This window comes from Phaseolus vulgaris, chromosome 1 (genome assembly GCF_000499845.2).
Source record: "Phaseolus vulgaris cultivar G19833 chromosome 1, P. vulgaris v2.0, whole genome shotgun sequence".
Taxonomy (NCBI): domain Eukaryota; kingdom Viridiplantae; phylum Streptophyta; class Magnoliopsida; order Fabales; family Fabaceae; genus Phaseolus; species Phaseolus vulgaris.
Window position 1 is genome coordinate 9,333,922 of NC_023759.2, and position 27,866 is coordinate 9,361,787.

At 30.8% G+C, this 27,866-nt stretch overlaps 2 protein-coding genes across 2 annotated transcripts; one reads left to right on the plus strand and one right to left on the minus strand.

Annotated features, from left to right (window-relative positions):
* The first annotated feature begins 1,557 nt into the window (after positions 1-1,557).
* Positions 1,558-11,184, plus strand: LOC137813509 (multiple RNA-binding domain-containing protein 1). Its single transcript, XM_068615820.1, has 15 exons — positions 1,558-1,786; positions 1,881-1,988; positions 2,088-2,202; positions 2,326-3,053; positions 3,284-3,415; positions 4,830-4,916; positions 5,007-5,130; positions 6,037-6,360; positions 6,878-6,942; positions 7,606-7,777; positions 8,677-8,781; positions 8,877-8,978; positions 9,058-9,231; positions 10,478-10,609; positions 10,759-11,184. Coding segments are annotated over exons 1-15 (2,544 nt in total). The 5' UTR covers positions 1,558-1,784; the 3' UTR covers positions 10,933-11,184.
* A 14,065-nt stretch (positions 11,185-25,249) lies between these two features.
* On the minus strand, positions 25,250-26,950 carry LOC137813510 (transcription repressor MYB5-like). The gene is made up of 2 exons (XM_068615821.1): positions 26,496-26,950; positions 25,250-26,369 (listed from the first exon to the last, which is right to left on the minus strand). Exons 1-2 carry the CDS (start codon positions 26,879-26,881, stop codon positions 25,664-25,666), a joined length of 1,092 nt encoding a protein of 363 aa, XP_068471922.1. The 5' UTR covers positions 26,882-26,950; the 3' UTR covers positions 25,250-25,663.
* Positions 26,951-27,866: the final 916 nt, after the last annotated feature.

Here is a 27,866-nt window from a genome sequence, read left to right on the forward strand (position 1 = left end):
TTGAATTTTCTATTATTTTGTTCAAATGTTTTGTAAGTAGCATTAACAATCAAATGCAATTTGGGGTGTACCTTAATATGAAAAATTAGTTGACATAATCGAGATAAACTATAATGGTCAATTTTCTATTACTTTCTTTAAATGTGTGTGGGATAATACAATTATTTCTAAAAGATTATGAAAGATAACCTAGGATTTAGATTTGTAAATACATTGATGATAATGATGATGACAAATCAAACATTCAGACTACAAAAGCTCAAATGGTTTATACCAAGTGGATGGATTAGATAAAAATTAGACTCTTCATCTAAAGCCACAAACTTATATGACATGGATGAAGATTATAATGTTACTTTTTCATGAATGTTAATAATTTTGAACAACAAAAATTGGAAACTTTATTTTTAGATGGAAAATAGAATATATCAATAATAAGATCCCATTTTTAATTAAGAATATATATATATATATATATTTAAAAATATCACCTTTATTACTTATATATACATTATACTAGATAATTATGATTATTTATTGAATTTATGATTTCACTTGTATTAATGTTATTGTTTCAACAATCCTTGAAGATGATCCAGAAGAGTAAATCACCAAGACAAGACATGAGACCCTCAATAACACTTTTGACTAAGTTTTAGCTCTTCCAAAAATAGAATTATCCAACTTTCATTTACATCTCCACGTCCTGCAACTAAGTTGAATTATTAAGTCCCCTTACTAATTTTGAAAATAATACTTTAAGATAAAACCTAACTAATGTTTATTCTTAGGAACCTTGAAGATGAAATTTACACATTCAATTTTTTTTAACTCAACCCCTCAATTGCATATTCATCCTCCACAATATTGTAAGATATTTATACTTGGATGTCAATTTGGTACTTGCTCATTAAAATTTATCTAATTATTCAAAATATCTAATTTGCAGCACCTCAAGAACATACTCATCCTCATGGGCTTAATAAACCACCCCAAGTGCATACTCACAGTCCTGCATCTAGTAAGATGTTTATACTTCCATTTCAATTTGATACTCTTTATCAAAATATATCAAAATATTTATTATTGAAATATAATAAATGTAGAATTATAATTATTCATCATCTAAATGTTATATGTTTACATATTTATAGAGACTAAAATTTCAAAATGTTGATTATACACTTAAAATAAAAGAAAGAAAGAAAATATAATTTTTTTTAAAAATATTTAAAATTCAATTATATTATTTTAAATATTTTTCTCTATTTATAATCTCTCTAATTTTAAAAAATGTATCAATCTTCAAAGTAGTTTAGATAACACTTTATAAATGGAAAACAAGTTAAATAACATTTATAAAGGGATAAAAAAAGATAGCCCGTATAAAAGGAAGACTATTAAATAACATTTGGAGGATAAAAAATAAAAAAAATCTAAAAGGATCAAAACTGAATTTTACATATTTTAGAGGAATCAAATTATATTTTAGAGGATGAAAATCATTTGTATAAAAGATTTTATTTAAAAAGCTATATCAACTTTTTAAATTATAGTAAAAAAGGAAAGAAAAAAAAAACCTGCCGGATCCGTACACTGGTATAGTGTGACAGCACTAAGCCCTAAAATCTTTCACAAACAACACACCACATTCTCATATTCGAAAAACCAGATTAAAGAGGCGCGCACATTTTAGGGTTAGTAAGACGACAAGCTCAATCCCTCCCTGAATTTTGAATAGTTGCAACTCTTGCTTGATTACTGTTTCAACGTGCAATCGAATCATGTAAGTGAACCCTTGCTACTAATTCATATGAAGAAAATTAAAATCAACGCTGAATGAGAATCAATGCACGCGCCATTACGAATTGTTTTTGCAGGTCGAGGATTTGCGTGAAGAATCTTCCGAAACATGTTGCGGAGGATGAACTACGAGAATTCTTTTCTGAGAAAGGAATAATCACTGACGTTAGGCTCATGCGTACCAAGTACTGTACTACTCTTTCTCTGCTCGAATCGTAGTGTTCTCCCTATGGAAATTGAATTTGTGACTGTTTTGTTTGGTTTTGACTTGCTTTTTAATCCAGAGATGGTAAGAGTCGACAATTTGCGTTTATAGGGTATCGAACCGAGAATGAAGCTCATGAAGCCATTCGATATTTCAATAATTCTTATCTTCGCACATCTAAAATTGCATGTGAGGTCTGTTATATGTGCCACTTTTCTCTTATATATTTTACTTTGATGTGTTTTATTCAAATTTGTGTTGTTGAAACTGGAAGCCACTAAAGGTGTTTTACAATGTTCTTCTCATTAACCAAGCAGGTAGCACGAAAACTTGGGGATGAAAATCTTCCTCGTCCATGGGGTCGCCATTCGAAGAAGAAAGAGGACAAAGGGACTGCACCGGATGCGGGGAAACCTGCTAGAGCTAAGGGACGGCAAACAAATTTGAAGGACGGTGTGGATATTGATGACCCGCAGCTTCAGGATTTTCTTCAGGTCATGCAGCCTTGGGTTAACTCTAAGATGTGGGCAAATGATACTTCCGGTTTGACTGGTGTTGGTAACAACCAAGCAGTCTCCAATGAGGATAATGAAGGTGCATCAGTTTCAACTGATGAAAGTGGCTTATTAGAAGATGAATTTCTGGATATTTCTGAACCCAGCAGCAAGTCACCTGAACCTGAACGTGGTGAGGTCATTTCAGATATGGATTATTTCAAGAGTAGGGTGACGACAGAGTGGTCTGATTCTGAAAGTAGTGATGAAGATGATGACAATAGCAATGCTAATGATGCCTCATCTGTTGACAATGATGACAAAGATGATAATAGTGGGGTTAATGAAGATGAAAAAAATAGTGATCCGAGAAATGATGCTCGAGAGGTAGACCTGGAGGGCAAAGAAGATACTAGTGGAGAGGATGTTACCCATGAGAAGGCTCAAGTAAATGTGACTGAGCACAGGGAGCAATTATCAAAAACAGAAGACGTGAAAGGAGTTTTTGAGTCCTGTCGGTTGTTTGTCCGTAATCTGCCATACACCACCACGTACTTATATGCTTATATATTTCTCTTTTTTCTCGAATTTTTTTTTGGATGCATGTGTGATATTATTTTGGCACTGTTTCCAGTTGCATTGCTTTCTTTAGAAAGAATGTCTTAATTAATAAAGTTGAATCATCTGCGTTACCAAAACTATCAGTGGTTTTTGTGGTTTACTTGAACTTATAATCTTTCTATTTGTAGTTTGTTTGAATCATTGTATTGTGTTTTTACAGTGAGGAGGAACTGGAAGAACATTTCAGTCAAATTGGTAGTGTCTCACAGGTTCATCTAGTTGTTGATAAAGATACAAAACGATCCAAAGGAATCGCATATATTCTATATACATCTTCAGAATCTGCAGCCAGGTACCAATTGGGCACCTAGAAGTTGTTGTCTTGCCCTTTTTTTTTATATTATGCCAACTGTTGTTTTGTTGTAGCTGTTATTCTTTTAGTTCATGGTAGGTCATTAGATGTTGTAGGGTATTCTAATTTGTCAAGTTAAGCCATTTCATTTCAGAATGATCTTTTTACCTGAGCTCCTATTGCCATTTCCTTCTCGAGTTGGTTATTTGATAGTTTTGGTAAAATTTATGTTTATCATTTTGGAACAATTTCTGTGTTTTGATGTTAGAGGATTTGGTAGAATCGAGGAGGGAGAGACTTTACTATGATGTGTCACTATACTTTGTTGTATTTGACCTGAATGGAATGTTATTATCTTTGTTTTCTTCTCAGTCCTTAGTTCTAAAGTCTATTTTGATGGGATAATTTTTATGACCTTTTATTGTTTACCCCATTTTCCATTCAAGGTTATCTTTTCTGTTTCTCTGCGTATCAAAGGAGTGTAATTCAGAAGTTTTTGTGTGCTGTTAGGATTGAACTCAGCAGTTAAGAAGAACAAATATGTTGCTGTATTGAACTAGTATATAGGACCTATCCTCTTAAAATCTTTCTGAATAAAGAAAATCAACAATGAAAAGGGAAATTGGAATTGAACACTGCTCCTTACAAGATGGGATTAACCAATAAAGAAGGGAACTGAAAGATACCCAGAGAGAAGGAGCAGCCCTTACTCTCCACACCCGATATGTACAAAAGCCCCTCTTATGGCTACTCCTCTCCCCCCAAATACCTCCCTCCCGATTCACCCAGATTCCCCCTACTCTCCCGCTTCAATATCTTCTTCCCATGTGTCCCCTTTCTGTTTTTACTCTTCTCTTTCCATTCCCCCTTTGTTGCACACCATTCCTCCCTTTCATATATGTTTGCAGGTCTGATTCATTGGACCTGTTCCTTTTAATTCCTCCTTCTCTCATTTTTCTGTCCTTCTTTCTATAAATATGTGTAATGGGCATATCACGTGCCCTTGTTTCTTTTAACTAAAATAGTGTCATTTTATACTTTAATGTTCCAAATATGGATTTTGCATTGAGAATATGAATTGAAAATAATATACACTGCTTTGGTCAGTTTAGTCATTGAGAAAATCTGAATGATTCTCAGAACCTCTTGGAATTTGAATACGAGGTTTTCTGCAATAAATCTTATGTAGGTTGGTAGTATGTATTCCCTGGCATCTGAAATGTACTTAAAATAACTGACTTCAGAAAGTTGCTACCTCTTCTAATACTAAAATTATTTCAAAACATCAGCTGGTACTTGTCATCAGCTTATGATGTATTAGTTTTTCGTGATTTTTTTTTTTGATCAGCAATTATTATTATTATTATTTTTTGTGATAATTTACCTGACTGTATGATAATTGTTTTTTTATCAGGGCTCAGAAAGAGTTAGACAATTCAATCTTTCAAGGAAGATTGTTGCATGTAATGCCAGCCTTACAAAGACATTCAGAGAATCAAGAGTAAGTAAAACATAAATCTTGCAGTATGAACTGGGATATCATTCTTTTTGCACCAACTCGATAGTTTATGGTTTGCAATTTTTTTTGTAGGAACAATGTTTTGAAGGACCAAAGCTCTAAAACCCTCAAAAAGCAGAGAGAGGAAAAAAGGAAAGCGAATGAAGCTAGTGGAGATACTAGAGCATGGAATAGTCTGTTCATGCGCCCTGATACAGTATGTTTCTTGAAACTTATTAAATTGCAAATCACGATTCTATTATTTCAGCTTTTTTTGAATAGCTGAGTAGGCAACTGTAAATAAAATTCTGAATGATGCTTATCATTATCTTAATTTTAATGAGAAAATAACAACCTTTTCTGCTTATTTTTCAATTTTTTACCATTATTGTGTTTCCCCTCATGTGTCTGTGCTGCTCTAGCTCTGAAATAACTGTTAGCAATTATTCTCGTGGTTTTTTGGAAGGTGCTTGCTAGCATTGGGTTTCTCCTCACATACTCTGCATCAGTTTCTGGTTATTAGGTTTTGAGGATTTGACAAATAACATTGTGACAGCAGGCAATCTACCGATTCACTATTGGAGGACATTTCTCTAATTTTCAGGATTGCCTCTCTACCCCTTAACATGGGGTGGATCGTTGTTATGGCCTCACATTAGTGTTCAGCTAATGGTTATTTCAATGGAATTGCTATTTCTAGCATCCATAAAGTTTGGGTTTTTAAAATAACTTTTTATCAAGTTGTGTACTTTGATTTGAAATTTATTATTCTTCTGTATAGTTGTACATTTTCTATTTGTAAAAAGTTCCATTTCTATTAAATATCATACAGGGTTGTTTAAGTATCATTTCTTAATTTGGAGGCATGGGATGTGGGAGAAATGGCAATGCTGACGTTTCTCATTTCTGATGTATTCATATATTTTTTTGACAATAGAATCTTTTTTCCTGGATCCATTTCTTTTCTGACTTTGATAAGCGTAGAGAAGATCTTGTTTCCCTATTAGGGAATTAGTGTTACTGTTGATTTTTCTTCCTAAAATTGTTTCTGGTTTTGTAATCTTATGTTCTGTGGTCTCGAGTTTCCTTGTATAGATTTCTAATGGTGTCTTTATGTTAATAGATTGTGGAAAACATTGCACGGAAGTTTGGTGTTGATAAAAGTGATTTACTTGACCGAGAAGCAGATGATCTTGCCGTACGTATTGCTCTAGGAGAGACTCAAGTGATTTCAGAAACAAAAAAGGCATTTAAAAATGCTGGCATAAATGTGGAGGCCTTGGAGGAACTTGCTAACAATAAAATAGATGGCGTAAAAAGAAGTAATCATGTGCTTTTGGTGAAGAACTTGCCTTATGGTTCCACAGAAAATGAACTTTCAAAGATGTTTGGGAAATTTGGTAGTTTGGATAAAATAATTCTCCCTCCAACAAAGACATTGGCACTGGTATTTTTTTCCGTCCTTTCTCAAACTTTTTGATGTTTGTGATGTACCTCGGCAATTTATGTTGGATTATTTGGTACTTATTATCCTGTCTTATGCCCTAGTTTCTGTCCCTGTTTCTAGTACATTTTTATTTAGTTCAGAGTATGTGGGTATGAAACAGTTATATTTTCCAAAATATCCAAAAGCAAAAGGCAAATAACAACATTTTGCTTGTAAATTATACACCTTTTACATTTTAAATACAATATTTTTACTATCTAAGGGGAAAAAAGGGTTTATAATTTTCTTTTTCTGGACCTTTGGATCCCACATATGCTTCTTTTTGGTCATGTTCTGTAGATGACATCATGACTGTAAATTTTCTGTAGTATGGGAATTTGAATATACTGTTGGTATGTTGCTTACTTTTCATGTTTAGAACTTTGCCTTCAGAAGTGATGTACTGGAGAAACTATTGTTGTTACCATTACCTGTTCATATTTGTGTCTAGTGAAGTTATTTGGAGATGATATTTCAGGTTGTTTTCCTCGAACCAGCGGAAGCTCGAGCAGCTTTTAGAGGTTTAGCTTACAAGCGTTATAAGTAAGTATTTTTCTTTTCCTTTTGGTCGTAAGTTTCACCCACTAGTGTTCAGTAATATTTTAGTTTTTAATTTTCTTCTATCAATGGATAATCCATCCTTAAAGACATTTATCCTCCCTGAATGAATTTATTGTTTCCTTCTCTTGAATATGCATGTTCATTTTCATGAAAAAGAAAAAAAATAAACTTATTGTTAGTTTGCTTAGCAGTAAGTTTTATAGGTGGGTCTGAAGTGTAGAAACTGCAGCAATACGGCTGTATTTCTTGTGGTGTTTGGAAAATTAAAGCATTCTATGAGAATGGTTTTTGTAAAAGCTCATTCTTTCTTACACACAAAGTGAGGAGCATGTGAGGCATAGAGTGTAAGAGAAAAATAGATAGAATGATAGATACTAGATAAATAACATTAACGGTAAACTGTGTTAAAGCAAATCCCAGGTCTGTATCAAAGTGATAACAGGTTCTGAATGTTAGACAAATGAACATGGTTTAGGCAATTTGTCCAGTCTCCCAAAATCCCCCATTTACCCACCTCTTCCCACAAAACTCCCACCCCCCACACAATTGTCAAGACCTAGAATTCACAAAATAATTTGCATCACTCTATTTGCAGTCTTGATTGATTGAAGGTTATTTAATTGTTTCATATTCAATTCAATGTAGGGATGCTCCATTATACTTGGAGTGGGCTCCTTCCAATATTCTTAGCCAAAGTTCAACATCAAACAATAATGACATGACTGGTGCAATTGGAGAAAACGATGCCAAGAGGCAGATATTGGAGCAGCATGTGGAAAGAATAACAGATGTAGATATTGATCCAGACAGAGTAGAGGTCTGACCTATTAAATCCTTTTCTTTTCATTTGATTGTGTTCTATTTTCTGATCTGAAGCATTAGTTTTTGGGGGATAAGAGAAGGAAAGATAATGTCAGTATAAGCATAAGCAGAGAGATGTTTTAAGTCTTTTTATATGTAAGTGACAACAAAACAGGATAAAAATGAGACACGCCAAACTTTTACTACCCATGAAAGTCCAATACGTGGGAAAATTATTTGATACTAGAAAATTAAGTCATATGGTCGAACAATCAAGGCTAACAACAGACATTGGAAATAAGAATATTTCATCCCCCTAAATTTTACAAATGAAGATTTTTTTTCTTCTATTCGTTGTTGTGACATAAAGTATTTATCCCATAAGCATTTGTAACTTTTCTCGAAGGCTCGGGCATTTAAATTTTTTTGGGTCCATTTCTTTTATTCTTTCTAGTTTCTTCATATCTATGTAAATAAGAACAGTTTTGAACATTTCATGTTCTGCGTTAATTATAATCTTGAAGGATATGGGTTCCCTAAGAGGAGAGGTATGTGCTTGCCTCATATATGTTCCTGGGTTCTACTTGAATAATTACAGTCTTTGACTTGTCGAGTCTACCCCCAGCGTGTATCATGATTGAAATTATCCTTTAGCAGGACTGTCAAGTCAGTATGATATTGAGCATTTTATATTCCAGAAGATAATGCTGCCATGCCTTATATATAAAATGGCAGAGTGATACGAGACCTTGGGCTATTTGAGTCCTTGCCCATAATGAAATTAGCTATCTGTCTCTTTTTGATTCATGGTGCTACTTTGTAGAAATATTCTATATTTCTGAAATTAGTTGCTTCTAAATAATCCATAATACTTGTTCTTCATTATTGATTACTGATTAATCTGTCATGCTTTAGGCTCGGTCACTATTTGTCAAGAACCTAAATTTCAAGACAACAGATGAAACTCTGAGGAAACGTTTTAGTGAACTCATGAAAGAGGGAAGAATTTTGAGTGTGAAGGTATTTTTTTAATTGCTAACTCTTATGAGTTTGCTGTATTTTGTAATTTTGTTTTGCTGCTTTTCATATTTTGATTTTGTTGCTTTCACATATAGGTGAAGAAGCATTTGAAAAATGGGAAAAATGTTTCTATGGGGTTTGGATTTGTTGAGTTTGACTCTCCTGAAACTGCTACAAATGTTTGCAGAGATTTGCAGGTATTACATGTTATTTGCATTTTCAGATCCTAATTCTACTTTTGATTTTTTAAATTGTATTTTTGTTTTTTGGATTTAGGGGACAGTTTTGGACAGCCATGCTCTTATTTTACAACCTTGTCATGTCAAGAATGATGGGCAAAAGCAAAAGGCAATTGAGAAGGATAAGAGTTCAACAAAATTGCTCGTAAGAAATGTTGCTTTTGAGGCAACAGAGAAGGATCTAAGACGATTGTTTAGCCCATTTGGCCAGGTGATTAATTACTGTTCAAAGAGTTAATTTGAGATAGGGATGATATTAAGATCCAAGTGCAGCGGATACTCTTAAAAATTACCTACAATGGCTACGGTATTTGTCCATCAAATAAGGGTTTGGGTATAAGTAGTTTGTTTCTTACAAAATTAGGCTGGTATGGGTGCAATTATGGGTAATGTGTCACCAAACGTACTCATTCTGTCATAATATATCCACATTTTTAAAATTAAAGATTGGAATATCTTTGAATATTTTCTTCTATTAAGCTATGTTTTGTTTTTAATCAATGTTCTTTCTATTGACTTTTCATCAGTAATATTAGTATTAAGATGGCATTTATGTTTTATTAATTTGTCAAACAAATTCATATAATGAGTTGTAAAAACTGGATTAGAATCACCGAAAATTGTCTTTACTAGAAAGAATAGGAGAGAAATTCCCAGTTGGTAGAAAAGATCTTGCACTGCCAAACTTTGAGGGTTTTACCTCCCCATCCTATTGGCCAAAGGTTCAATCCTCTCACAAATGACGAGCTTGATCTGTCTCTCTCTGTCCCACTAATTTATAGGCAATGCCTTCTTCAGTCTATCTAACTCACCAATCTAACTAACTTATGGGTAGTGAAGTTGCTGCCCATGTGAATATGGGTACAAGTATACAATTTTAAATGTTTATCCGGGGACAAGTGTTAGAGTATCCTATTTAAGCCCTACATGTTGCCATCTGTAGTTTGTTCCAATTGCAACAAAAAATTTCATTCTTCCTCACCAAGTTATTTCTAAATGAATCTATATCCAGTCACATATCCTGTAGTTCAGCAGATCAAAATATGAACACATATTATGCCATTTGGTGATAAACCACACTGCGGATAAAAATGATAATGTGCAATTGTGTTAATCTTGCACATGATTTTGGTACAGTTATCTTGTATGCCAAATCCAAATTATCTAAGTTAGGTCGTACATCATTGGAATGCGATTTATACCAAATTGAGAGACAAGTAACAAACTTGATATCTTAGCTATTGTGTATAGGAGTTGTTATGTGTGTATTTTATCTTAATTTTGAATGATGTTTTAGCTCAGTTTTAGCTGATATCTAAAGGGGGAGGCTTAGTGCGTGAGATGCCCATGGATTTTGTTTAAATATGTATATTTATTTCCGCCAGAATATGCGGTTTCAGTTTTCTTGTGCATTTTATTTCTTTCTTTTCACTCATGTTTAATTGCTCTATGTGCAGATTAAAAGCTTGAGGTTGCCAACGAAGTTTGGAAGCCATAGAGGCTTTGCTTTTGTAGAGTATGTTACCCAGCAGGAAGCACAAAATGCGCTCAAAGCACTTTCAAGCACCCATCTCTACGGGAGACATCTGGTAAGTGAAACAAAATTTTGGATTTGAGAAATTTAGTGAACTGCGAACACGAACAGCTGCTCAATTCAGAGTCTACTCCCTTTGTCTTGGTTATCAAGAAGGTCTGTAAATATTTCAAGTATTTGAGAACTAATAGTCACTATTTTCAGGTGATAGAGAGAGCCAAAGAAGGTGAGAGTTTGGAAGAACTGCGAGCACGAACAGCTGCCCAATTCAGTGACGATCACAATGGATTTCAAGGTGCTATTAAATTATCCAAGAAAAGAAAGGACGTTGACATCTTAGATGAAGGGAAGATGAAGTTTGGAAGGTTTGCTGAGTAGTACGTGTCCAAATATGTAAACAATTTTTGTGCATATGTCCTGAAAATTCAGGGATCACAATTTTGTCATAGTTTCTTAGATATAGCATGCCATGGTGCTCCCTTACGATCTCAAGTGTTAAACAGCTTCTAAGATTAGTTCTGTATTCTGTATCCATAATTCCATCTCTCATTAAATTTTGTTCGCTTATTTAGACTAAACTTTTGTATTCCTATAATATATCAATCCATTTTCGCATTTAATTTTCTTTGATGTCGGTGGATTAGAACATTGATTTAATCAAGTTTCAAGATAATTAATTAAATTTGTTGGTTAGATGTTAAAGACACCGTCGATCTCTGCCCCTGCGTAAGAGAAGCAGTGTTGGACTTTGAACGCGGGAAGGAAAGTTGGTTTGGGTGGCGCGAAGAACGTTTGGTTAGTATTGGACTTTGGTCAATGAATCCTTCATTCTTTGTTCTGGACTCAAATCTAACAGTCAAATCCCCATGCAAGCATCTAACTAGCCATGGCCATAGATTTTCTGTTATCTCACCTGCTGCGACCTAACATGTCACAACATATTTACATATCACTAGCAACCCACCATTTCTCAACTTTACCTTTTCCACTTCGTGACTGGTTGATCCAAACTTTGGATTTTAAAAGGAAAAATCCAAGTTGAGTTAGCTGGGAGAGTAAAGAAGATGGGGGGCTCTCAGTGCACGAGAGTGAGAGTTGCTCAACTTGTTCCTTTTGGAGTATGCAGTTTTCTTCGTCGCAAGTTTTCCAGGTGAGTCCATGCCATTCAAATACATCATGCACCATGAATTGAATGCTGTTTGCATGAGCTTGTGCATTTTAATTTCTATTGCCATTCCTTCATTTTGGTCTGGGTTACTATTTATCCTCATCATTACTTGTTTCCCCTTTTCCTACATGAATATAATAAGAATATGCTAGGCGAATAAATTCACATTGTTTGGTTATTTTTCATTTTTATGATGTTAAATGCAGAATTAGAACGTTAGTTGTATCTAGAAACTAAATAATATTGCAGAATATCTTAAGTTCAACTTTTCACACGGTTAGTTTAAAAACCAACACCTTAAGTTGATCAAGGCTTGTTTCTGGGATAGAATACTGATCATTCATTTGGTACCCCTTTTATTGTTTAATGGCTAAATATACATAAACATTTTTTAAAAGCGAGTTAATGTATCAGTTTCTGGCAGATGAAGTAATCCAAAACTCATTATTGAGTACTATACTCTATGAATGGAATGTAGCACCTTAACAAGTTATACAAATCATATAACTCCTTGTATGTATATATTTGAGCATAGAATTTTCCCACATTTTTATAAAGAAAAATACTTTGTGTTCTTTTCAAGAACATGTAAAAAAGGTAATGCTGGTACTATGATTTTGTTCCTGAAGAAAGGAAATTTTGTGCAGTGCGAGAGTGCTTGATGAAATAAAGGTTTTGTTTCTGCCATAAAATAGTCCTGTACTATATAGTAATGGGTACTTCTCAAACATAAATTGTATTGTAACAAAAAATCCAAAGTGACAGTACAATTTGCATATAAAAGTAATAATAAAAAAATCAATCAAACGGTCAAAACAGTTCACAAAGTTGAAGTCAATATATGAGTAGCAAAGACTGGTAGATTGAGATTCTGAGTTGAGTTCAAAATCATTATTTTGGTAAACAAATTTGTCGCCTTCCATGTTTGGAAAATAATCAGACTTTATAATTGCTCTAAGGAAGGTAAATTGATAAATTTAATTAAGTAATATTGAATATACATAACGTTTCTGACATGCATTCAATTGCTACTAATAATGTATCCTCTCACCTTTCTTTTCTTTTTTTCCTTTTTATTGATTTTTTTACTAATCCTTTATGTTTCAATTACTGATTCACAAATTTTAATTTGATAAAAATTTAAATGAATAAAATTGATTATAACCTGTTTTAATAGGAATTATGAAAATAATAACTATGGTGTGATTTTCTTTTAGCGTAAAATATATTTCAAAGTAAAAGTTCAAATCTATTTATTTAAATGTTAAATATAGAAACACTGGAAATATTTAAAAATACCAATTTCATTGAGTTTTTAAAGATACCAAACATTGATTTAACCCATTTTAAAACATGAATACGCGCAATTCATTATATTCCAGAAAATATAATAGAAAGTAATATAATTATTCTTTCAAATAACAAGCACCATCATCTTTAGTATTCTAGATTATTCATTATAAATTATGTGTTCTAGAATATTTCTTTTGATATTGGTTTTATTACGTCATCAAATACTCTTTGAGAACACATTTCCAAAACTCATATATCTTATAACACATCAAAACAATTATGCATGATGTGAGTTAGAACATATATGACCAATTTTTTTATAGCCTTACTTCTAATTTAATCGTATAAAACTTATTTGAAAATGAGATTTATATTCTAATTATATGTATTTTAGTTTAGTTTTATTTTAATTGATGTAAGATTTTCAATAGACGTTTTTATGTTTAGTTAAACCTCTCAAGCGTAAAACTTAACAAATTTCATCAAAATGGTATTGAAATCTATTTTATAAGGCTGGCTTAGTTTTGATTCAACTTACAAAATTAACTTTTAGATTGTACAACATTAGTAGAATTTTACTTATTACTTGTACAAAATTTTCATTTAAGTTTATAAGTTTTTCTTTCGTAACTTATATTTTTCTACCTTCTATTTTTTTAGGTTTGAATTTAATCATTTAAGAAAATTTGCTTGTTTTTCATCATTTTAATTTTGAAATGTACCAGCCTTAACTCAGAAGGTCCATCTTAACCATTTTGAAAACTAAAAGTAGTGTATTTCAGAATTGGAAAGATGAAAAATCAACAAATTATTTTAGAAGGCCTAGAATTGAAATTTTTGAAAATTTTAAAGTGACCAAAAACATATTTTTTTTTATTTATTAAAAATTATATACTTTAAAATATAGTATATTACCACGCATCAATAATAAATATTAAACATCACCCAAATCTAATCCCAATTGATTTCACGTTGGGATGAGTTATTGAGTCACGTTGAATAGTTTTATATTTCTTCAAGTAAAGAATATATTTCTCTATTGGATGAAATTTATTGAAAATTTCAATTTTACACATTTTTTTAAAATGAGAAATTTCATTAAAAGGTAAAAGATATATCATATTATATATCAGAAAAATCCTAATCCTTTTAGCAATCATACCCTTCCTTTACAGGGCATATAATCTATAATCTAATAAAGAATGGAAACACTATCACTAAATTGACATCTTTATTTGATCTATATTTTTTTATCCATTTCACACATGCTCTTACTTTGAGCACTTCCTTCAACATTATAACGACCTAATTATATAAGTCCATGTTCATATAGTGTTTCAAAAAAATGTTTCCTTGATAACCATGTGAATCAAAATTATATTCTAGAGTATGGCGTTGCACAAGTTTATAGTAAAAATAGTTGTACAAAATTTCTTGGTCCATCCAATGGCCATGGCCTTGACAAAGTAAAAAACAATTTTTCTTAAAATTATTCTTTCATTTAAATAATTAAATTTTGGAGATTTCTCTTTCTTGAAACTAGTTTTTTTTTTGTGTGAACCAACACCAAATTCATAATCCTTCATTCTTACATTCCATTTAAGTAAGAAAAAAAAACAGATAATAATAACACTAACAGTCCACAATTTTTATTTAGATTTATCCTTCAACACTTGATATTAGGACAAAAACATGCTTCTATATTAGGATAAAAATAAGCTTCTATATTAGGACAAAAATGTCAAATTCACAATCATCCAGTCTTGCATTTTAAAGACTCATAATAATAACATTCATAATAAAAACATTTACCACCCTACAATTTTTACTTAAATTTATCTGAAAATATTTGATATCAGGAAAAACACATGCTTCTATATCATTTGTTATTTTTATACCTTCTACCTAGAGCTTTAGTAGCATTGGAGACACCTTGTTGTTAGGAAGTCCCAAATCGATTGCCTTAAATCTTGATGTGGAATTTTGTACTGGAGACTTGTATATTTGTTGGACAACTTCAGTTAATACTAATTGGTTTTAAGTTGAAATTTATGGTATAGAAGTTTATAACTTATTTTGAGAATTGTCGAGTACAAATGATCTATATGATATTTTATGTTCATATAAAGTTAGCTCTATCTTTCCTATTTTCATTATCATACTTCTTATTTAGAAGTTCTCTCTTATAATTTTATATTTTTTATAAATAATAATAAATTATATGTTAGAAAGATTGTTTTAAAGAACGTATTTGACAACAGTTATCTGTATATAATGAAAACCACAACTTAAAATCATAATCTTTAAATTATTCACATTAAATTGAATGAAACATTAGTCTCTCCAACAAGTTGTTCCTCCAATTTATATGAGTGCCGTTGACAATTTTGTGAAACTACTAATAACAATTATTGATTGGTTTTCTAACAAAACCAACTTAGAGTAGATTATGAAATATCATACATTGGTACTTAGAATGCTCAAGTTCTTGACTTTGATTACTTTATTGACAATGGTTGTTTACTTAATTAATAAATTTCATATTTAAATTTTACTACAAAATTTGTAACTCCTTGAAGCATAATCTCAAACTTCTAATTTCTACTTCATTATGAATACTCATGTGAACCTTGATTAATCATCAATGATTGAGAGAAAATTTCTTACACCTTCCAAAGATGGAAATTTTGATGACTTCAACAATTTGTATAGACATAGTCTAATGTGCGACCTTTGTCTTATACAACCACATGATAACTCCACCTTTTGGTTTCTTAGGAATCTCCACTTGGATAAAATGTCCAACCCTCTAGCACTCATGTACCACATACACATGTGCCAACTTACACTACCAAATGGGGTGTCACCAATAAGACAAACACTAGACGACCCCTCAATGAAATATAAATTTTCTTCCTTGTATCCTTAAATCTCTACAACACCATTCCTTCCCCTTATCTTAATCACTTTCCACTCTTCACACACCATCTATAACCTTTCATATCTAAGGTTATAATGGATATAAGGTTATTCTTTAGCTTCGAAACATACTTGACGTTTGTCAATGTATGAATAATGTGATCGTGCATTTTTATCTACAAAGAACCTATACCAACCTTCTTGCAAGAAGTGTCACTACTTATCAAAATGTTACCACCTTTCAGGTCATCAAATGTGGTGAGCTAATCCTTTCAAGGACTCATGTGAAATGATAATCTATAATCTAACACCCACCTATTAGATATTAGATTACTATTATCTTGAGAGAAAGGTCAACAATTGATTATCATTAGATAATTTCTCCTTCTAAATTATAACTGTCGCGTGATCTTATTTCCAGAATATCGTGTAATACGTCCTCCAATGCCATAGTTTATTGCATTATCTACAAATATCTTTATAATCAACCTTTATCTTCCTCGACTTGTCTTTTTTAAAGACCACCAATCTTGAAGACAAGCATCATCAACATTTCGTGATTCTTTAAGGTACAACTTCTTTATATATGTGTTAAACTTAAACTCTTCATGCATGAAATCCTTCTCTACACTAAAAAACTTACCAAGTTCTCGTAAGATGGTGAGAGAGAGGTCAACAAAATTGTTATTGTGTCTTCATCTTCTATCTTGACATATATGTCTCAAAGTTACATCAAGATAAGCCTTGAGTGGTGTATCCTCCTTCATCGAAAGCCCAACTAATCTATTTTTAGTAAAAGCTTTTTACAAATGGAGTTTTCCATGAAAATTTGTCCGTGCTTTAGCCACAATATTGTTCATGTCTTCTCCTCTACAAGCTCATAAAGAACCAAATGAGATTTTCTCTTCATATCATCCAGAGCACGTCTCTTTATAAACTATGTATTTCTTGTATCACACCCCTTTCTCCTTGAGAAAGCCTATCATTTTGATTCTTCACACGTTGGAATTTTTATTCTGATTGAAATTCTCAATGTTGGATGTGATACCCATATTTTTGTCAAAACTTATCATAAATGCGAAATGAGATCCAAAACTAGATCTGATACCAATTTGTTGTGAACCTAGTGTCAAAACAAGCCTAAAGAGAAATGAAAGAAATAATAATTGTTTGTGAATCACAATAACTAGGGACATAGAACAAAGAAAACAAAATAAATAAAGATGATTAATCATCTAAATTATTAAGAAAATAAGTTTTACAAATTGGTATTTTGTTGTATAACAACAAGTACATGCTACCCTTGTATAAGGCTATACAACGATAATATGTTATTTAAAATTATGTAACGACAACTAACATAACTAAACTTACAACAAACTACTGGTTCACTAGAAGATGTACAATTGAGTTATTTTATGACTCTGTTATCAAACAATGTCTATAATTGTCAAATGATCCTACTAACAAATGACTTTTAGAACCATCAGACTCTATATCCCAGGAAAAGTTAGTATACCAAGATCTACAATAACTTATTCAAAAAACCATTTACTTAAACATGGAGAAAAAGTAAAAAGTTGTAGATGGTACACAATGATCTTGGAAGATCTCAAAGACTGTCATTTTTAAATGGTAATGAATACTATATTACATTTATTGATGCATATACCAAAATTTGAGAAATTTAGTTTTTTAAATCTAGAACTAAGGTTGCTAATATTTTCTAGAAATATGTATCATTAGTGGAGAATAAATGTGGTTGCATGATTCATATAATGGTTCAATGACAAAGAGGAAAAGATAAATGATATTTTTAATAAATTTTGTGAAACACCAACTTTAATTAGATATTATACTTATAAAACTTGCACATTTTTACAATAAAAAAATGTAAAAATTCGTGGAAATAAAGATCTCAAATTCATACAAGATCAATAATGAAGGAACCAATTATAATTTTTTTTATAAAAATTTCACAATTATCTAATAATGATATATATAACATTTTTATTTAGAGATATAAGAGCTTTATGTGAGTTTTTAACAAGGTAGCAGTAAGTAGTTGATTTAGAAGGTGCAAAAGTTGAATAAAATGAGAAGGATGACAAATGAATAATTGTCATGGAAGGAAAGTCAAAGATGATCGAAAAAAAATGACATTTGGATCTAGTGGACAAACCTTAACGCAATAATCTTTAGGGTTCAAATGAGTTTATAAAACTAAATTCAATTCAAGTGGTTTTATATACAAATACAATTCTAGGTTGGTGATGAAAGATTATGCTTAACGTGAATTTTGCAAAAGTCTTTGTCCCACTTGTATGCCTTGACACAATTAGGATGCTACTCATGTTGTTGCGCTGGTGAAATGTATTATCATTTAGATGTAAAATATACCTTTCTAAATGGTTTACAAGAAGATATACGTGTATTGCAACATAAGGTCTTCAAATAAAAGGAGAAGAGAAAAATATTTATAAATTTAAAATGCCTTAAATAGACTAAGTCTTGCTATAATATGATAAATCATTATCTTCAAGATTTTGAATTTTGCAAAAGTTCAAGTGAAGTCACATTATTATATGTAAAGTTGGTAGATGCAAATTTAATTATTATTATTATTATTATTATTATTATTATTGTCTATGTTGATTATATTTCTATGACAAGATGTGTAAGGAACTTATAGGAGTTTAAAGCTAAAAATATTAAAGAATTTGAAATGAAAAACCTTGGATTGTTGTTTCTTGATAATGGAAATCAAACAATATCATAACAAAATCTTAATTTTTCAAAAGAAAATGCGAGGGAAATACTAGAAAAAAACTCATATAAAAGACTACATTAACATTACATCCCCATTAAACCAGAAGGAAAAGTTTAGTAAGGATGATGAAAATTGATAGTAAACATTTATAGAAGTATGATTAGGTGCATAATGTGCCTTACTACAACTAGACATGACATTTTGTTTGTAGTAAGTATACTATTGATGCTCAAACGTTGTGCTAATGAGATGCATTAACAAGTTGTTAAAGGATTTGTTAGATATATTAAAAGTACTATAACAAACTATGGTGTGAAGTAATCTTGTTGTCATAATCTTAAGATTCATGGGTACTTTCATAATACTTGGTTATATTTTATTGATGACATGAAAAACACCTCTAGTTATTATTCTACCTTTAGTTCTAGCTAGAATTTTTTTATGGTGTTAAAAGCAAATTTTTATAGCTTAATCAACCATAAATGTTAAAAAATAGTTGTTATTTATACGATAGTGAATAAAAATCTTTAATAAAAAATTATGAAAATGTATATAACAAACAATAAGGGAAAATACATTTTTATGGACACCAAAATCAAAATCTAATTTGTCAACGATTTAATGTTTCTAACAAAATAAAATACTTCAATATAAAGTTTTTCCTTCCAAGAAATGTTCGCAGGAAAGGAAAAGTAAAATTGTATTACAAATAAAGAATTAAAGTGTTGATATTCTAACAATGTCATTTCTGAAAGTCAAATTTAAACATTTGAGACAAAAGTGTTAAGGCATGGAGAATTTTTCATATGAGTATATACAAATCTAAATATGAGGTTCTTGCCTAATACACTCATGATTTTGATAATAACAAATAATATCATATTTTGATGTGTTTAATGGTTTACTTAGTGTGAAACAAATATAAAAGTTCTAAGACTAAGGATAGTAGATGTAGTATGTTTGAAGCACAAGACAAAGTTCAAAAAAGTGCAAGAAATTGCATAAAGATTAAACAAAGTCTGATTGAATATCTAGGTGAAGGATGCACAAAGTGTCATTTTCATATAGAGACTAGATGAAGTCTTCAAGACAAGATGTATACAAATAGTAGACATAGTATAAAAGATTAAAAGAACAATACACTATTCAAGAGAGTAGATGAAGTATTCCTTGTGAAGACAAGATGCAAGATGAAAAGAATAATCATAATCTTATGTATAAACATCATCAAGACACATTGATTAAATGTGAAAATAGTCTAAGAGAAACTAGTTGACCAAAATGCATCTTGAAGACAACTTTGACACAAACGACCGGCTATCTAAGTTTTTTGTGTTCAATTTGGTGCATTTAGAGACAATTCAGAGACAAAATTGTCCTTCATACAACACTTTGATTACAATAACAAAATGTATCAACATAAAATTAAAAATATTATGAAAATAATCTAACACTAGGACAAGTGAAAGTAAAAAAGCACACAAAGTACAACAATTCAATTTAGGACATCTATACAAAGAAACTTCCTTATGTAGAAATATAATGAGAACGAGTGAATCATCTAACGTATGAACAAGTGAAGATACGTGTACTACGTAAACACTACATGCAAAAAGAGTTTCATAAGCTTCTAAGTGCTTATAAAAAAACTTATCTTCTTAATGACTAAAAGTGTGCGTTTATTTGTAAATCCTTGTAAAGTTAGTCTCTATAACAATGAGTGATTAGTTGTATATCCTTTCATGAGATTCTTCCTTGTATTTGTTAAAAATAACTTTGTTGTATATCCATGAGTAATTTTATGTATTTAATTAGGAGTGACACTACATACTTGTTCTTAATCTCACAGAGAGATTAGAGGATAACTTGAAGTAATTTTATGTTATCATTGTAAGTTAGAAATGATAATAATAATACTTATAAGCATATTTTGATTAATTAAATCCTTTGCAATTGATAAAGAAGAACGGGACATAACCTGGATTAGAGTGACCAAGTATAAATTGAAGAATTCATTCTTATTTTTTACTTAGTTATCTACACTAGGTCATCTTTTGAATGTTTGCAAAAATATTGTGAACTTGTTTTTAAAACTATCTCACACCCCTTACAAATGTCTAATAAATTTATATGTGAAATTTTGTTTCAAAGTATTTTATTTACTCAATTCAAATTCCATTTTAAAAACTAATATTTCCTTCAAAAAGCTTGAAGTATATAATTCACAAGTCAAATAAGAGTGCTCACAAAATGATTGTTGGAAGTTGGAAGCAAAATATAAAAGATAATCTTTTTATGCTATATTTTAGGAAAGGTTAAATTATTCACCCTAACCTTATAATTAAATAAACTTTAATTTAGTCTCTACACTTAAAAACCATTTTTTTTTGTCTTTATATATAAGGGTGAGAATAAAACAGGCAAGTCCAACTTGTTTAGGCCCACCTTTGCTCTGACTCGCCAAAAATAAGCCCAATTGGTTTGCTTCATAGCCAGGATGAATTGGGTGCCTTCACCATACTAGCTCGTCAATTTGTTGACCTGCTAATTTTTAATTTTATTGTTTTAGTATATATATATATATATTAAAAATACACTTAATCATGTTAATATTTTTAAAATACTAATTGATTAATTAATATATTTAATTTGATAAATCAAGAGTATTATTACTTTTACATGTTAAGTTACTAAATTACAATAAATATTTAAAACATTATTTGTAAATGTTTATTATTAAAAATTATAACCATTTTATGTATTCCAAAAAATTAACACAAAAATTATAATATTTTAGTACTTTATACATGTTAGATTTTTTTTTAAAGTAACTTGGTGGACTAGGTGAGACATGTCAGGACAGATTGGTGGACTTAATTTACCACCATGTATCACCAAATACATGACCCTGGACCAGCTTCTCACTCCTATTTATATATACTATTTTATTTATATATGTTTAAGTTTGTGATTGACTCTATTAAATAATAATAAATAAATAGAACACTAATACTACTAATTAACATATCTATTTTGGTTATGTTTTTCTTTTTATTTAATACATTGCCTATCTCCAAAAGAAACCTTCACTTTCCTCTTTATTTTTCTTTTATGCCCTATCATTTTATATCCGTTCTTATTAGCAAAAATATGTTGATTAGTTTGTAATCAATACTTATCATTATCATCCAATTCAATTTTATTCATTTCTCCTTTTTTTTTAGGTTAAACCATATTTTTACTAACTAAAATACCTCTCATAGTTATGAGTCAAGTATCGAAAATTTACTTGCTAAAGCTGTGTTGGAAAGAGATAAGTAAATATATATATTAAAAACTCATAAATTTATTCTCTCAATATTTAGGATTTAGAGTCTCATTTGTGTGATATGTTCCCTCACTTAAGCAACGAAATATATATATATATATATATATATATATATATATTTATTTATTTATAATCTCAGAGTCCATAACGTTAATCTGACAGGTTCATCATTTTATTGTTAAATGTCCATTCAAGTTTAGCTTTGATGGTATGCACAGACACTAAATTTCATTCTGAACAGCATGCATAGATTAATTATTTATATTGCGGAATTTCTTATGCTTCATATCGATCCATGTGACATTTTTTGTGTTGTGAGTTTTATTATGTAAGCATAAAGTAGGAACTTTGTATTTTTTTTTCTCTGCAAGTGAGATGAATAGGTGAAGCCAGATGAATAACTCATTAAACTGTACACATTTTTAACTCTTTTAGTTTTATTTTCCTAAATAAAGATAGAAATAATATAAGGGCATTAAACTTTAAAAAAATGTATAGAAGTTATTTCAGTGAAAAACCCCGTGCTAGAGTACAACCAGGGAGAGAAAGAAATAGAAAAAAAACCCAATAAATTAACATAATATAGCTGAAAACAGATAGAAAAAAGGAATATCAATATTTATTTTTTCACCGTGCTGATGTTGATTCCAGTTATTCAGAGTATGTGCTTGAAGAACTTCTCTCAATCTTTTGAAATGTGGAATATATATGATGAGAACCAGTTCTATTTACAGATAATAATAAAAAGAAATGTTGTAGCATTGCTAACTTATATTCGCACTGATAATACGTGTTTCCTAACATTTTTTGAACTTTTTTTTTCATAATAGCTATAAATCTTATAGTTTGATGTAATTTGATTTTTTTTTTTAAGTTTTTTTTTTATTTAAAGATGTTGGTCTAGTTCCTCACACTATTCTACATATATGTGCTTATTTATGTAAGCCATGATCAATGCATTTAATTTGTTTTTCACTTTGACATCTCTTTTCAGGTCTGTGATGGGATGCAGTTCATGCATGGCTGGCATTCATAGTGTGTTATCTTTGATCAGTAAGTCTCATCATTTTATCCAGAATAGAGATTTGGTATGAAGGAAGAGTTTTAAAACAAATTTGGATATATATGCATGCTTGAATGGTTTTTGGTAGTTTAATTAGTCTATTTTGAATTATATGAATATAGAAATTGTCTTTAAGGGCATGATGATTTTAATATGATTAGCTTGTTTGACCTTATCACAGTTAGATCATAAAGCATATTTTGTAAATTTTCTTGAGAGAAATTATGTTTTAAAATTCAATTACTGTATCTGTGATGTACATCATGTGTCATATCTCATCATAATAATATTTTGTCCACAAAAAAGAAATCTAATATATTATATATTATTTGAATTGAGTCTATGATTGCTGCATTAATGAGATAATACGTTGAATGAAGAGGGGCTCTTAATTTCTTTATCTCAATATTAGAAGTATTGTTTAATTTGAAGTTCAAATTTTCATTATAATTTTATTTTTAAAATATATTATAAAAGATTAAAAAATATATTTGTATAAATTGTTCTTAATCTCAATTTTTAAAAAATGTATGACTATTTGATTATTGAATATGCTCAAAATAAACTCATACAGTTAGAGTAAAAAATGTATGACTATTTGACTATTTTCTTCAGATGGCAATTCTGTAATGTAATTTATAAAATATAGATTTGAATTGGTTAATTATTCAGATAAAGGATTTTTTAATGTTCAATGGATTATATATGCCTTTTACATAAAAGTCTTGTAAATATGAACTTTCTTTTATATTGCCAACGTAGTATATGTTATATTTTTTTTGCTGATACAAAATATTCAATAAACAATTAACTGTTTATCCAAATACACTCAATTTGTTTGTAGTTATCATAAATTCTTCTAACAGTAAAATAAGAGTAATATTGTCACTTAATTAATGTGTGAGATATATCAAGTTTTATAATGATATTTATTATCATAATTTTTATAAAAAACAAAGGATAAATTATTAAGGAATATATTCTTCAGCGCAGATGTAGCAGCTGATTTGACCTCTTTATGATGGAATTTTTTAAAAAAAAACAAAGTTAAGAAGACACATAGTTTTCTACACATGTGCTAATTATGTTGGAAATTTTACATGTACACCCTTCAAATTTTCCACACATATGAAACACCTAATAAAAAATAATATTTTAAATTTGTAGTTGATTCTTTCCAAATTAGTTTATATTTTAAAATAAAAATATTATATCATTGATGTTGGATGATTGTTTACCCGAAAATGGGGGTGTTTGTGTATCACCCCTTATGTTTCCATATAGGGGAAAAACAGGTCCAGTTGTTTGAACTTTTTCACAAAAATTTATAAAAAAAAACTTTTTTTATAAATTAAAAGCAACTTATAATCAAATTAGAAAAAGTATAGAATTTATTTGAGAGTAATTTTAATTTTCCCCTTCTTTCCTCTCCTAAAAAGATCTCAATGGAAAAAGTATTTTAAACATCCCTAAAGCATTTGTGTGTGCATCACCAAATATGATCTTGAAGGTAAATTCTTACTTTCAGTCTAGACAATTTATAGAAGTAATGAATAGAAATTGAATGAAGAGCCTCATGCATGTGTGAACTTGTATTAATTCAAATATTATTGTAATTGAGGCTGTAGTGTAGTAATCTAAGTTAAAGCTCTCAAGCATTTATATCTTTAGTATAAATAAGAGATTTTAGCATTATATAAAGTGTATGAAGCAATATTATCGTCATCTTTATTTATATTTTTTTCTCCTTCCAACTGAAATACATTCACCATGGATACATTATACATATGATTACGAATAATGTCCTTTATAGCTTGGATTACTAATGTACAACTTTACATTTCTATGCTTTTAATTTTTCATTAGATATTGATTTATTCTCCAACATTTAGATTCTGTCTTGAAGAGAAGAGTAAATATCTTCTTACATTATAACTGTTTGCATAATGTATATATTATTGCATTATTTATAGAGTATATCTTAAATTTTCTTATTCAAACTCATTGTCATAACAAACATCTTTTTTGTTAACACTAAGAACATCAAAATCGATCATGAAGAAGACTATCTTTTAAGTGATGAAGAATCTAAAATTAATCAAGTGAAGAAGCCACACATAATACATCTCGATTCCACTTAGCTTACACAAACCATTAAAGTAAAATGGTAGTATGATTTAAAGCACAAGTCATAGTACATTAACAAATCTGTTGTGTTTTACATAGCAAGCTATATCATGGAATTGAACACGCCAAACTCAACAAGAGTATCATACAACAAAAGCAACTACATGTATGTGGAACCATGAATAACACAAGAACAATAAAATCTTATCTCACTATGTAAGATCTGTTATGTGGATCATTAGTTGTGATTCAGCTCCACTAAAAGCCAAAACTTGAAAAGATATAATTCACTGTGAGATCTTTCTTGATGACTCCTCTAATGTCCTTCTCTTCATATTTTTTCACAGGAGACACAACAAAACATGTATACATAAAAATTCCAGTATTCTTGGACACTTGATATTTGATGAAGCAGTTAACCAATAAGAACAATGGTAGATACTATTGATGGAGGTGATGGTGATCATGAGCCATCTTGATGATGGGATCGTTAACGTGATGGGTGAAAGTAGTAGAAGGCACGAGAGGCGATTCCCACAGAACCCCAAGGTCATCATCATAACCCTGCGATGTAGAAGCTGTGGTAATTGAAACCAGAGGATCATCCACACGATCATCACATGGCAGTGGAATGCAACGCTCACTGGGGAGCTCTGTTTGCACGTGGTGCTGCTGCGACGCAAAAGCATCATCATTGATCAAGGAGTTGAGGAAGGAAGAAAAGGCATCATCTGAGTAATAATTGATGTTGATATCATAGTTGCAGTCCTCACTGTCCATGAACCCCATTGCAGAAACATCATCTGTGACAGCAGCCACTTGATTGTTAATGCTGTTGTTATCAAAGGGGTTTGAGACCGGAGGTTGGTGATGTTGACCCAAATGATGAATCGCATGAATTCCTTGGTCAACAGCAGTGAGATCATGACAAGGGTTGATGATCATTGGAGGAGGCATAGAGGGTGGAGGAACAGTGAAAGTAGTAGTAGTAGAAGAAGAAGGAATAATAATGGATGGTGGGTTGAGAGGCTTGTGAGTTCTGGGATCAATCCCTTGGCTAATGAGTTTTTTACTTAGATGGGTATTCCAATAGTTCTTTATTTCATTATCTGTTCTTCCAGGAATCCTCCCAGCAATCAAAGACCACCTAATGCACAAGACAAGAAAATCAAACCCTAGCCAGAGAAGAGAAAAAAAGAAGAACACGAACCCTAATAATTCTTCTTCTGTTGACAACAAAACTCTAAACCCTGAATCCAAACAAAGACATTACCGGTTGCCAAGGAGGCGGTGGAGGCGGAGGATGAGATCTTCCTCGTCAGGGGCGATGTGGCCGCGTTTGACGGAGGGGCGGAGGTAGTTCATCCATCGGAGACGGCAGCTTTTGCCGCAGCGGAGAAGGCCAGCTCGCTTGGGGAGAGTTCTCCACCGCCCTTCTCCTTCTCTCTTAATGTAATTGGCTAACACCTCATCTTCTTCTGGTGTCCATGGTCCTCTCTTCAACCCAACCTTGGTGCAGCATGGAGTGTTGTTGCTGCTACCATTGTTATTGCTGCTGCTACCATTGTTGTTGTTGCTGTTGTTGCTGCAGCTGGTAGCAGTGCTGTTACCACCACTCTTCTTGTTCTTAGTTGTTGATGTTGATGAAGGGTTTCTCATATCTTGTTCAGATTCAGGGAATGGAAAAAATATATAGTGGGTTTGTGTTTGGGTTTAGGAAGGAAGTGTAATGCTATATAACTGTCTCTCAAACTTATCTTCTTTCTAATTTCCAAGCAAAACCCAATGCACACGCGCCTCAGACCGCCACTGAGATTCACGAATGGATGGAGATCTCTCTTCCTTACTTGACAACTAAACCTTTTTGTCTTTTACTGTTGCCTTTAATAATTCTGTTTCTCTGTCTCTCTCTTTTTTGTTTCTAAAGGTAACCCACAACATGCAAGGATCATAAACAAACAACACCCACTGATTTTTATTTTCCTGCAATTTTTATTTATTCTTACTTCATTTCACTTAACAAAAACACAAATAAAACAAAGGTTGTTAAGTGAACACGTGCATATGAAAAAAATAAAATAAAAGTGTGAGCACGTTTAATAATGTTCTAATGTTTAACCCACTTTTTTAATTATTGAGCAATGATTGGTAAAACAATAGGCGTTGAGACTAAGATCAGAGTATATAATTATTTCTTCTGTCCCTTTATTTTTTTTTATCTGTATTCTTTCATGTTATAATTTACATTTACGATTATTACTTTCTTTTTATCCTTATTCTCACTTTATATTCTGTTGTGTGTTGGCCACTTTCATATTTCATTAAAATATGTAAATATATTCAATTGTTTAGAAATGATTGTGAAAATAATTTTTCAAATAACTGTGTTGTATAATACAATTTTTCTGTGTTATACTAGTGAAAAACACCCACGTGATATCGCGCATGTGCTCAATTTTTTTTAGAGTTATCAAAATAAAAAAACAATAGTTAGTACAATCTTTATCTATAACATAATGAATAAAGTGATTGCATTTTAATTAAGTTCTCTTTGAATGATGACTGATTTTGGTCCTTTAGTAGCTGAGCTTCTGTTATATTATAATTTTAGAAAAAAATATATTTTGACAGTTAGTTTTTAAAA